Consider the following 14,508-nt stretch of genomic DNA (forward strand, 5'->3'; position numbering starts at 1 on the left):
AGTCAACATGTTCAGCAACGCATATTAGAGGACTTAAATGTCGAAATACGCGTGAAAGTTAAGAAATAGCCAATTTTGAATAATGAAATGGATATTTTGAATAATGGAATGGACTGCTGCGACCCTTTAACCCCTAATTATAGATAAACCTTATACCTCATTCGAAAGCTTATAACGAGAGGAACAAAATGTATATAGTCAACATGTTCTGCAACGCATATTAGAGGACTTAAATGTCGAAATACGCGTGAAAATTAAGAAATAGCCAATTTTGAATAATGAAATGAATATTTTGAATAATGGAATGGACTGCTGTGACCCTTTTGCCCCTAATTATAGATAAACCTTATACCTCATTGGAAAGCTGATTACAAGACAAACAACATGCTTATAATCAATATGTTCCGCAACCAATATTAGAAGACGTAAATGCCGAAATACGCGTGAAAATCAAGAAAAAGGTCAATTTTGAATAATGAAATGGATATTTGGAATAATGGAATGGAGTGCGGCGACCCTTTAGCCCCTAATTATAGATAAATCTTATACCTCATTCGAAAACTGATTACAAGACGAACAAAATGTATATAGTCAACATGTTCCGCAACGAATATTAGAAGACCTGATTGCCAAAGTACGTGTGAAAATTAAGAAAAAGGTGAATTTTGAATAATGAAATGGATATTTTGAATAATGGAATGGAGTGCAGCGACCCTTTAGACCCTAATTATAGATAAACCTTATACCTCATTCGAAAGCTGATTACAAGACGAACAAAATGTATATAGTCAACATGTTCCGCTTTCGAATGAGGTATAAGGTTTATCTATAATTAGGGGCTAAAGGGTCGCAGCAGTCCATTCCATTATTCAAAATATCCATTTCATTATTCAAAATTGGCTATTTCTTAATTTTCACGCGTATTTCGACATTTAAGTCCTCTAATATGCGTTGCAGAACATGCTGACGATATACATTTTGTTCCTCTCGTAATAAGCTTTCGAATGAGGTATAAGGTTTATCTATAATTAGGGGTTAAATGGTCGCAGCAGTCCATTCCATTATTCAAAATATCAATTTCATTATTCAAAATTGGCTATTTCTTAACTTTCACGCGTATTTCGACATTTAAGTCCTCTAATATGCGTTGCTGAACATGTTGACTATATACATTTTGTTCCTCTCGTTATAAGCTTTCGAATATGGTATAAAGTTTATCTATAATTAGGGGCTAAAGGGTCGCCGCAGTCCATTCCATTATTCAAAATATCCATTTCATTATTCAAAATTGGCTATTTCTTAACTTTCACGCGTATTTCGACATTTAAGTCCTCTAATATGCGTTGCTGAGCATGTTGACTATATACATTTTGTTCCTCCCGTTATAAGCTTTCGAATGAGGTATAAGGTTTATCTATAATTAGGGGCTAAAGGGTCGCAGCAGTCCATTCCATTATTCAAAATATCCATTTCATTATTCAAAATTGGCTATTTCTTAATTTTCACGCGTATTTCGACATTTAAGTCCTCTAATATGCGTTGCAGAACATGCTGACGATATACATTTGGTTCCTCTCGTAATAAGCTTTCGAATGAGGTATAAGGTTTATCTATAATTAGGGGTTAAAGGGTCGCAGCAGTCCATTTCATTATTCAAAATATCCATTTCATTATTCAAAATTGGCTATTTCTTAATTTTCACGCGTATTTCGACATTTAAGTCCTCTAATATGCGTTGCAGAACATGCTGACTATATACATGTTGTTTCTCCCGTTATAGCTTTCGAATGAGGTATAAGGTTTATCTATAATTAGGGGCTTAAGGGTCGCGGTATGGGCTTTGCTCATTGTTGTAGGCTGTACGGTGAGCTATAGTTGTTGATGTCTGTGTCATTTTGGTCTTTTGTGGATGTTTGTTTCATTGGCAATGATACCACATCTTCTTTTTTTTTTATATTTCCTCATTTTTTATGCATATTGTGGCATTTAGGTCGTCCGTAAACCCTCTTATGGTCATTGCGAATCAAAATATAGCTATAGTGTCACGGTCAATTTTTTTAATTTTTTTTTCACTATTCACCGCTTCAATTTGAATAATGAAACATAAACCATTTCATTATTCATTATTCATTTTTCAATATTGAATAGTGAATAATGAACTATTTCATTATTCATTATTGAATAATGAATAATGAACTATGAATAATGGACGTACTTCAGCGCGGTTGATTTGTGACCGGTAACAGACATTATCTGAGCATCATTAAATTTATTTTTTGACAAAATTGAAGCTCCTGTTGATCTGATTGAATGATTTGTATATTTCTGGCTAAGTTTACATGACAAACTCAAGTCACTCATCAATGTTTTTAGCTTTTTCTCTCCAACGGGTGCGTTGTAATACCATATTTCGTTGTCATCATCAACAAAACAATCCCTTGGACGCTGCCACAATCTGAAATTTTTAAAATGAAGAATAAAATGAAGAATAAACATTAAAAAATCTGGTTTTTCTTTACCTTTAGAACAATTATGATACATACCATCATTGATACACTTTGGGTGGATTTTTTTCAGCTGTTTTTTTTTTATTTACCAATGTTGTTTTATGTTTTTGGGGTTTTGGTCCTCATGATTGTGTTTAAAATTGTTTGAAGATTGTAGCTTTTATTTATGCTAGATTTACTTACCTATCACAATCAGGGTGCAGTTTGTCTGTATACTTTATAAAGGAATCCACTGGACAATACATTGAGCCTGGAATAAAAAATTCTATATGATGTAGGTAAAGTAATAAAAAATACATTTTAAAGTATACAAACATTGAGAAAATGTTGATATTTTTTTGTGCTGCAGTTGTTGACAAGTAAAAATACATATCATTCCATGCTTTTTAAGATATTTATAGATTGATTGTCTGTGAATAATCAGGTTACATTTTTATTTTGTGTTTGTTTCGGGATTAGGACTCGTCAACTTTAAATTACCAATAATTCTGAGGTTGTTTTTCATAAAAAAATAAATTGGGGTGAAAAGATGGGAGATAATTAATGATACATGTATTACTAACCTAGTCTGATAATTATCAAATATATAAAACTAATGTACCTGTAGCTTCTGGCATGACTCCACTCGTTGTCTCCTTATCATTTCCTCTATGGTTTTTGGTTAATTCATCTAAAATCTTTTCGATGTATTTCATTCCAGTATTTGGGTCTGTTTTCAGAGCAAAGGTTGACTTGGTCATTGTATGCATATTTTCTGCACCTCGTCGACAAAAGTACAGTCTTATATCATACTGGACTTTATTAAATAGTCCTGTGGGGGTATGTGTAGAAAAGTAAACTGACTTGTATAGCTTCTCCCTGTCAGATTCCTGGATTATTGGATAGTGTTGTACGTTTCCCTTTCCAGCTTGTTTCAATTCGGCCCTAGCAGCGTCGAAGCTCATGTTTGCATATGGGAAAGCTGCATCTTTAATAATGTCAAATACCTTATTGTTCGGAGGTGCTTTGAGGTGGAGATTTAAGCCATGTCGAATCGATTCTAAGGAAGAGGTTTTATACATTGTAAAGCTTTCAAAGTCCGCTTCATGGTTTTTACTGGTAAGATATTCCCTGAACAATTTTGCAGATAGGGTGTTACTCTTTTGTGTCTTGTCGGCGTGAATGTTCCGTCTTTTATCGTCAATGTCCTGACGTGTTGACGTCCCAAATCTCTCCATTTTGTTGCAGACGAAAATATGACGTCACATGTTGTTTGCAATGGGAGATAACTTCTTTAAAGGGCCAGTTTTGTATACTGATCAACGGGGGACAACTCCCAAATAATTAATTGAATCGATAAGGTTTACGTTTAAAATACTGTTTTGAAAATTCGAAACGGCACATACGTCATCTTCCATCGCCGCCATGACACCCCATATGAAATCTACTGACCCCCTACGGGCCCATATGGGGTCACCACGTGACGATTTTAAACCAATCACAATGTGACTATTTACTCGAGGTGCGATAAACGTCAATATAACACCGTAGGCTGTGTCAAACGACAATCTAGCGCCGTAGGCTGTGTCAAAGAGCAATATGGCGCTGATGGCTGTGTGAAAGAGAAATATAGAGCCAAAGTGTCTAAGTGACTGTATGTCGATGTGTCTATGTGTATATATATCGGTATGTCAATGTGTCAATGTGTCGATGTATCGATCATACATCAAAATTTCGATGTGTCAATGTGTTGATGTGTTAATGTGTCAATGCGTCGATATTATGTCCATTAAATGTAATACGGATTCACTCATTAATAATTCGCTGATGAGAACTTTATATTTCTTCCGTATCATATGAAAACCTTCTCTAAATGACTTGGTATTTGATTTAGATGCATGTTTTTTTTTATTTTTTCATTAAAGAAATACTTTAGACATAATATTTCTAAAAAAAATCAAAATGTTATTCAGCGTGATGTGCATCTGATACAATTTGAAGACTTTCAAAATTTTAAATGTTTGTTAGGTCGTTTAATTTTGCCTCGACAAAAATTCAAATTTAATTCATTTAAATTCAAATGACGATATATTATATGCAAGAGTATTTTTGTTTTAGTTACTGTTGTTCTACTGATACATTTTTTGAATTAAGATTTAGATATTCGCCGGGCGTCCATAAATTAATTACGTGTTAAAAAAAAACATGAAGCACACTGATTGTTACTTTTTTAATTGCGTCCAAAACAAGAATAAACGGCCACAACATTCTAACCGTGGCGGATCTAGAAATTTTCATAGGATGGGGCGCCCACTGGCTGCCTAAGAAGGGACCGAATGGCTGCCTAAGAGGGGGACAACTCCTGTCCCCTTAAATCCGCATCTGTCTTAACTTATACAACTGACACCAGTGTACAAATATGTGCATATTGATTGGGTTATAATCTCGGTTATAATAGAGCATAAAGTGGTGCACGTTGTTTTTTATTTTACTAAACTCGTTGAAAATAGGTACATGCATGCATTCAGTCAATTTATTTTCATAAGTTAAAGAAATGTTACTTGGCAGTGCATCTTAAAGTAAAAACGTAGCATGAAATGAATGCACTTCTTTTGTAATAACCTTTAACAGTGGTTAATAAATGTCATCTAATTTTGTTAAATGCGTATGCTGTAATTTTTTTTAAAAGCAAACGGCAGATAACTCTTTCACCATGGCCGAGGGAGGTATTATAAACAGTGGTAATATTATATTTTAACGCATTTTATATTGGTCCTTTATAAAATAAGTGTTGCATTAAAGTATTTGGAACTTTATGTTTTTCAAAAGCCAGTAACACATCTACGATAACCACAAATTATCTTTTATGAATTCTCGACAATATTGACCGTTAGACTTTTAAAATTAATTGAGCATCAAGAAACATTTAAGGATAATAAAATTTATTTCATTAAATTAAGATACAAAAAATGGTTTCATATTTTTTTAGCTTCATAGCCTGTGTTGTATGAACTACATTTCCAGTGTAAACAAACCTACATGTATAATAGTTTCTTTCTAAAAATAACCAAAATAAGAATATAAAGATATGGAAGCCCGTTGGAGAGTATACAATTGTGATTAAATGTTTGCAGATTTAAGAAAAAGAATATTCAGTTTAGTGAATCTTATTATTTTAGATGAAAGGAATGTCATTTGTTTAAGTGATTGAAAATATTCAAAATAAAAAAAAAAAAAAAATAGACAAAAGTATATTATACGCAAAAACTGGACATGATAACGATACAAATTGAAAGTAATAAAAAAAATAATGAAAAAAATGGTTCTGGGTTCGATGAAATAAAAAATAAAATACTTTCTGGTGTTATAAAACTTTAAAGTCCTGTGACTATCATGCTGAAAAAGATTGTGTTTTTCTTGCATAGCATTGACATTTTCGGTGAAATGATTTTCACATACGACTGAAAAATCTCTGAATTTGCTAACCTTGTTTCATGAACAGACACATCGACACCCTTTCAGTGTCTCCTGCAACTAAAAATTTAATAACATTTAGTATGATAAAATAACTGCATCACCAATTAAGACATAAGGACTTTTTGGACTTTTTCGGAGGGCCTGGCTGAGTTTAAGGTAAAATATAAAAAAAAAATTATACTGAGCTGAAAAACACATTTTTTGGTGGTTTGTAATTAATTTTGGTTTTTGATAATTGTCGTCAACGTTATAGATATTATATGACTTGTCTGTAACAAGATATAAGAAGAAGTGGTATGAGAGCCAATGTGACAACTCTCAATCTAAGGTACAATTTGTAATAGTAAACCATTCAAGGTCAAAGTATGGCCTTCAATTTGGAGTCATGGTTCACACCAAACAGCAACATATAAAGGGCCCAACAAATTGCTAGTGTAAAATGTGCTTTCATTTCTCAAATAGAGTTTGGTCTTCCCATAGAACGGTAGAACCATCTTTATGAAAGTTACTAATTATATTTTGTCTTCATGCTCAAGGTTATCAGCTCAACGACACATCAATTCAGCGCTGGTGAAAGAATATATTACGGTCCAATTTCTTAAATGTGGTGGACTTATCTTGATTTCTGTCTGCAATCAAATGCTGATTCGAGTTGCAAATGGAAATGTGATCCAATTCATTTTATTCTGGAAGACAATACTTCCTAGCAACCTCTGCAACCATTGAGTAACTCCAAGATGCATATATGTTTGCAGGCAAAGAGAAAATTTAATTCCCATGATTTTTCTTTTATTCAAACTTTTGATATTTTTGATATTTGAGTTTAGGACGTTGTCAAAGTATGATGCAGTATATTTTTTTTCCTAAATATTTCTTATTTCTGTCAAAAATATAAGTTAGACAAATAATTTTCCTTATCATGTTTTTTGAACATAACAACTTTTTACAAAGAAAGTTGGGAGTTATAGTTTTTAGTTCACGTTTTTAGCTTACCTGGCCCAAAGGTCCTATAAAAAAATAGTGAGCTTTTCTCATCACTTGGCGTCCGTCGTCTGTCGTCCTTGAACTTTTACAGAAATCTTCTCCTCTGAAACAGCTGGACCACAAACCAAACTTGGCCACAATCCTAATTGGGGTATCTAGTTTAAAAAATTACTGATTTGGTCATTATTTATCTGTCCTGAAATTTTCAGATGAATCGGACAACCAGTTGTTAGGTTGCTGCCCCTGAACTGGTATTTTTTTGGTTATTAGCTTGAATATCATTATAGATAATGATAAACTGTAAACAGCAATAATGTTCAGCAAAGTAGGATGTACAAATAAGTCAACATGACCAAAATGGTCAGTTGACCCCTTAAGGAGTTATTGCCCTTTATTGTCAATTTTTAACAATTTTCAATATTTTTTTAAATTTTTACAAAACGTTTTCCACTGAAAACTTCTTGGCTAAGGTAATTGTAGATAGACATAACTTTAAGCATCAAGAATGTTCAGTAAAGTACAAAATGTAAGATCTACAAACATCATTTTTGTCATGAATCCATCTGTGTCCTTCGTTTAATATGCACATAGACCAAGGTGAGCGACACAGGCTTTTAAGGGCCTATAGTTTTATCTGCAACAGGTCTACAGTTTTATTATTAGTGTATACAGATTTTACATTAATTCAGTGAGTAATTTCCTCTGCTGGAGAGAATGAAATATAGAATGGAAATGGGGAATGTGTCAAAGAGACAACAACCCAAGCAAAGAGTATAAAACAATCACCAGTGGGTCTTCAACACAACGATAAAGTCCCGATTCCGCAGGCTGACTTCAGCTGACTTCTAAACAAAACCGTGTGCTAGCTAAGTGAAAATGGACGTCATACAAAACTCCTAAACATATAAATGAACTAAAATTAAAATTCATACAAGGCTCACAAAGGTCAGAGGCGCAAAATTACAGCGGGGTTAAACATTTTCAGTGAGATCTCAACCCTCCCACTTTACCTCTACCCAATGTAGATTAAACTAACGAATATCAAAGATTATGTCATATGAAAATCAAGCACAATCTCCCCGTTAGAGGTTTAGTAAAATACCACAATACAATATATGAGATTGTATCATGCCATCAACGGTTTTTTAGAATAAATGTGTTTTTTCCAATACAAAGACCATATGAATACCAAAATATGCAATCCCTAATGACATGATAACAGTTTCGTAACTATATCTTTTCTAAATAAATCTGTGTAAGGGTTTGGCTAGCTTTTTAGGTGAATGCCGTCATTTTTGTGCTTTGTAAAGAATAGTATCATAAAAGATTGGATGTGAAATACCTGAACGTATTTAACACGCATAAGATCTATACTTGTTGATTTATATTTACGAATAATGTTATTGTACCGATGACAAAACTTAGTAAATTTTTTGTCTAGTTTGTGATATTGAAAAAAACTGATGTAATAATTTTACAGTAATAGAGAGATGTCTTTGTTTAAATCAATTACGCTGTCACATACAAGAGCGAATCGAACAAGTTGAGATAGATAAACACCTTAAGGTGACGTGGTGACAAAGAAATGACTCCATCTAAAAATGAATGATTCACAATAGATAATGAAAAATCGTCTCTTTTATCATAAATTTTGATATTAATCTTCCTGTTAAAGATACAGAGATCAAGATCCAGGAAAGAGCATTGTTCATTGTTGGTATTAGCCTTTTTTAAAGTCAGTTCAGCAGGATTATTCTCTTAAGTGCACATTAAAACCTGAAACCGTGAACACGATTTGAAATGGTAAAATTGCAATGAAAAGAAATTGTGCTGCATAAGTGGCTCACTGACATAGACACACTTTTAGCTACAGTAATGCTTATCTTTCTCAAACTCTATATGCTGTTAACAATGTAGTAACAACCGTAGTCTTGTCCACCGCATACTAAATTAAAGGAAGACTAAGATATCATTTGATAGTATCATTAAAACTTTCCAATCTTTCTAGCAATGTGTTTGATCACTTTAATATACCCTAAACAAACAATTTGATTTAACATATTACTAACTGATTACCATAATTTAGAGTCCAAAGTATCAATTGATCATATTGATTAAAATATTATATATTCAAGTCTTTGTATTTGCTTTTTTTATGAGAATGAGGCTGTACACTATCATTATGTGTCTTGAAATTGATTTCCCAACTTTAATCTCGACCGAACCGAATGACGATTATTCAGTCCAAAGTGTTATACATGTATAATGAACAGAGGCATTTGTTATTTAGATGCTACATAGATACGTTTTGCATGCAAGACGACAAACTTCAATTACTATGTTTTATACCCCTTTTTTTTAACCCTTTTTGCTAACATTGCCTATGTAAATTTTAAAATTGATTGTATGCACATTGAACGACAAATTTATGTGACGTATAACATTTTCTGACGTCAGACACACACATCAATGAATGTGTTTGTAGATAGATGTGTTTGTGTTCTGTTAAATTGTTCCTTTTAAAAATGTTATACGATGATGACTGATTTACCCATATTTTGACTATTTTATTTACTGTGTCTGTTTAGTTAACGCATCAATGTAAATATAACGGAATTTGATGAGACTGTCATCAAAGTGAGAGGGTTAGCGCTATAAAACCAGGTTTAATCCACCATTTTCTACATTTGAAAATGCCTGTACCAAGTCAGGAATATGACAGTTCTTGTCCTTTCGTTTTTGATGCGTTTTGTTATTTGATTTTGCCATATGATTATGGACTTTTCGAATTGATTTTCCTCTAAGTTCAGTATTTTTGTGAATTTACTTTATTAGCATGTAAAATGTTCATTTGCCATTTGTTCTCTTTTAGAAACAACTGATATCGAATCACAGGAATGTGGACCATGTCAATCACAAGATATGTGTAAAGCAGCAACTAAGTGGTGTACAACATGCGAAGAAGGCTTATGTGATAATTGCAATGTTCACCACAAAGCAAACAAGGCATCACGACATCACAGCACAGTACAAATTGAGATTTACAAAAAATTGCAACCATTTCTTTCAACATTAAAAACGCAATGTGAACTTCATTACAAGCCACTGGAACTTTATTGTCCAAATCATGAAAAGCCTTGTTGTTCATCTTGTGCCTCTATTAATCATGCAACATGTCTTGGGATAACTTCCTTCAATCAGATTATAACAGAATCAAGAAAATCTTGTTTTAGGGAAGAAATTGATAGAAAAATTGACGACCTTTTGAATGAAATTGACGTAATCATAAAAAATCGGTCAGCTAATAATACACGAATTCCGAAGCAAATGAAAAATCGTAGATATTCAGTAGATGAACTTAGAACAAAAATAAATGGTTATTTAGACGAACTTGAAATCCAGCTACTTGACAAAAGCGGTGAAATTCTGACTGTAGAAGGCAAAGCTATTGAAAATGCTATTACTTTTTATGAAATGAAAAAAAAAGTATTAATCGAATTGAAGGACAATTTTTCAAATCTTCATATCAATGCATCTGATACTCAAGTATTTTTAGGTGGACGAGAAGTGGAAAAAATTTTGAACACTGAGGAGGGATCTTTGCTTTCAATGTTAAACGGGCCAAATACTTTGGAAAGTAATTTAGAATTTATTATTGACCCGACGATCGCAGAAATCCTTTCAAAACTTGTCGATGTTCATTTGAAGAGGGAAAAGTCAACACCAAGCTTGAATTTGCAGATTACGCCGCCCACATGTCAAATAATTTGCGATGAAACTGCGGTTTTGTTAACAAATTATAACACCTCTGCATTTACAAAAGATACAACAATATCTTCCATGATGGAAACCCGATCCGGCAAAATAATAGTTTCTGATTTTTCGAATAAATTATTGGTAGTATTATGTGAAGACGGAACAATAGCCAAAACTATCAAACTGAAAGAAACACCATTTGGCTTAGCTGGCATAAGTGAAGATAAATTTGTCCTCTCTCTACCCGACTCTAAAACTATTCGCACATACAGAATGGAAGATTATGAAGTTGATAATGAAATACAAGTTGCTGGTGAATGTTGGGGATTAGATTTTTCAGATGGCATGTTGATAGTAGCTATCAGAAAAAAGGAAATTTTATTTCTAGATATAACTGGTAATCCAGTTAAAAGATTGTCTATGCCTCACAAGAATCTCGTTTATCTTAACATATTTAAGGACCGACATTTTCGCTCAGATTTTGAGGAAAGTTCAGTTCACTGTTATTCTTCTGACGGAAAGAAAATTTGGCGCTTCCACAAAGACGATGCGCTTGGTACGAGGAGTATGTGTTGTGATAATCACGGAAATATATTCGTTGCATGTCAAGATTCCAATCGTGTCATATTTATTTCAAAAGATGGTGTCAGTGGTAAAGTTATACTTGAAACACACAAACCAAAAGCAATTTGCTACGATTCCGTTAAATCTGTCTTGTATGTCTGTAGTTTGAAAGGAGATAATATATCTTCATATCGTCTGTTTTTTCGCAATTGATTGAAAAGATATAAAGATTTTTTTTATAACGCCACTTTTAAGCACTGATTTTGGGTTATTTCGTAAAGCCAATTTTTATTGGGGGAGGAGGCGGAGTGCCGGGAGAAATATTTCAGTCTTGACTGGCTAGTGATTAAAGTAGTAACTACTTAGACCAATCGGCCATCGAGGTTTCCCTAAGCGAGATACAGAGGCTCGATAAATAATATGATTTCAAATATATAATCAGAATCAAAATCATGTTTACTTTGAGGCATTATTTTTTATTGTTTGGTTTATCCGTCTGTATATATCGCTTTAAATATTCGCCTATTTAATTAAAATCGATTATGATAATTAATATTTTTTTATGATATTAATTTTCCATGTGTAAAGGTTCGAGATTTAAAAAATATATTAAAAAAAGCATTGAAAGTGGGTCATATAATAAAATGTTCTTCTTTTTTTTTTATCATATTTGTGGATATTTTAAGGAATGTTGTTAGAATTTGTTTTTATATGATATTTAAATGATTTATTTCAAGTCTATATGTGTTTGTTAAATCTGTGGCATTTGAAGATGTAAGTTGTCACACATTTGAAAAGTAGTTTGAGAAACTGCTCAAACAGAGTTATGTAGAGGAAATATTAAAATGACACTCCGGAATCACTATGTGTCTGTGTCTTAACTAATAATGACATTTTTATCATTTCTTGTATAATGTTTTTACATATGTGTAGTCTGTTTTCTTAGTACCGAACGTACAAATAAGTATGACATCGTCACAGCTTTTTTTTTAGGTAGCCTTTCAATACCGTCGTAATTATGATAATTATTTGGACTAATATTGTGAAATAAATTTATGCATTTCATAATTATATATTCTTTACAAATATACTTCACTGTTTGTGACGGCCTGTTCTGCCGATAACGAAAGATGTTCGTTGTTATTCTGCGGTTTACATATTGTAACGGCTACGGAATCATTTATTTATGCGTTTTTTTTTTTTGTTCTGAAGAGTGCTTGCGTTTGTGTTTGTTGTATTCCGGTCATGTAGTTGTGTCATTTCATCGATATTTGAAACACTGTCAACTAAGCGGTTGGTTTGGCTTGCCATAAACCAGGTTCAACCAAACAAAGTTTCTTTAAATGTCCTGTACCAAATTATGAATATTGCAGTTTTTATCAAATAGTTCGTTTCTATGTATGTTGGCGTTTGTTTTTGTTGAACTGCAGTGTTTCTGTTTTTCCATGGTTTTTTCTCTTATAGTTGATATGTTTTCTATGTGTTTTAGTTTTTAAACCGGATTTGTTTTCTCTCAATCGATTTAAGACTTTTGAATAGTGGTATACTACTGATGTTTTTATTATGCACGTGTACAGTTCTTATAACTATAAATATATGAACAAGCTTTGAAAGATTACAAAAACTAATAATTTATACCTGTTTATGATAATGTTGAGGAGGTTGAAACATCAGGTAATATTTTCTAGGTTTAAAGCATTTTTAGTCCAAATAATTGACATTCTTTTACTTTTAATGACTTAACTGCCTTTGCTTTAAAACTATTCGGGTGGTGTCAACTGTGTTAAGATATTAGGAAGGCAAACAAGCCAAAATTTAAGACAATATGAACAGTTTGTAAATCTAAAACTGTCCTGTTTGGTCTTAGATATATCGTCTCAGAAATTGCTGAGCGCAATCTTGTATGCTTTAGATATGAGTATTGGAAAATAAGAAATTTTCTTTTAAACAAACTTTACGAAAATAGCTATGACAATCTAGAGTAAGATTTAATCGAATATAGTGTTCGATGTTGATAAGTCACTTGAACAAAAAACATGGGTCTAAATAAATTTTATTACCACTAACACGTCGAAGTTGTGTTTTGCCCAACTTTGCAAGGAGTAGGAGAAATGTTTTATATTTCTTAACTATTTGTTTAAGAAAATGATGCATCTTTTATTGATATCAGGATCGAAATTTTGTATTCGCGCCAGACGCTCGATTTGACTAAAAAAGACCCATAAGTGACAAAGATAATATAGGCGAGCCAGACTTGAATATCAACCGTAATCCATAATGATTTATACCAGATGTTTAGATCAGTTAAATGAGATTAGGAATTAAGTATTTAAAATTCATGGTTTTTTGTTGGAGTATTTGTTTTCTATAGTCTACGGCTTTACCTGATGAAGGGACCTAGTTTAAGTTGTTATTAGAAAGCTAAATCAGTGTTATATTTAACGGTGACATTGTATGATATATTATCAATTTTCAATAATTATTTATATTCTATTCATATGGGAATAACTAACAGCTTTATTTTTTTGATTTCTTAAATTTTATGTTTTTTAATATACTTGTTACGTATGGATGAACTTTTCAACAAACAGTCGGCATTGAACATTCCCTTGAAAACCAACTGTGCTCTTCCTCTTGTCTGCTTGTACCTATATTTATATGAGCATGATGAGGGTGGTTTGAAAACAAAACTTTATGACAAAATATATTATTTCAGATCACCCACATATGAATTTTCTATTTTTAAATTTTGAAAACATTCCTTCGTATATTTTTCTGACACAAATTGGTTAACTGTGTTGGAATATCCGTTTCACACATGATATCAGAAAGGTTCCTTATTACGTAACTACAAACCCGTCCTCTTTCCCAAAATTTAAACTATGGTATTAGATTTATTTCCGGGCTTATCTCAGGCAAAGATTACCAAATTCGTATTTGGCACAACTTTTGGGAATTTTGGGTCCTCAATGCTTTTCTATTTTATATATGTTTGGCTTATTAACTTTTATCTGAGCGTCACTGATGAGTCTTATGTAGACCAAACGCGCGTCTGGCGTACTAAATAATAAGCCTGGTACCTTCAATAACTATTGAACTAACTTTCGTGTGCACGATTTGGGGCACCTCAGATCGAACGCAGTTTTGGTAGGGTTCGTGTTGCTCTATTTTTAGTTTTCTAGTTATGTAGTATGGTTTTTTCTGTTTTTCTTTTTCCTTTTAGCTATAGTGTTGTTGTTAG

The 14,508-nt window shown here is 32.6% G+C and overlaps 1 protein-coding gene across 1 annotated transcript; it reads right to left on the reverse strand.

Annotated features, from left to right (window-relative positions):
- Positions 1-2,196: 2,196 nt before the first annotated feature.
- On the reverse strand, positions 2,197-3,985 carry LOC143046527 (uncharacterized). Its single transcript, XM_076219683.1, has 3 exons — positions 3,101-3,985; positions 2,691-2,782; positions 2,197-2,455 (listed from the first exon to the last, which is right to left on the reverse strand). Exons 1-3 carry the CDS (start codon positions 3,722-3,724, stop codon positions 2,197-2,199), a joined length of 975 nt encoding a protein of 324 aa, XP_076075798.1. The 5' UTR covers positions 3,725-3,985.
- Positions 3,986-14,508: the final 10,523 nt, after the last annotated feature.

Source organism: Mytilus galloprovincialis, chromosome 9 (genome assembly GCF_965363235.1).
Source record: "Mytilus galloprovincialis chromosome 9, xbMytGall1.hap1.1, whole genome shotgun sequence".
Taxonomy (NCBI): Eukaryota; Metazoa; Mollusca; class Bivalvia; order Mytilida; family Mytilidae; genus Mytilus; species Mytilus galloprovincialis.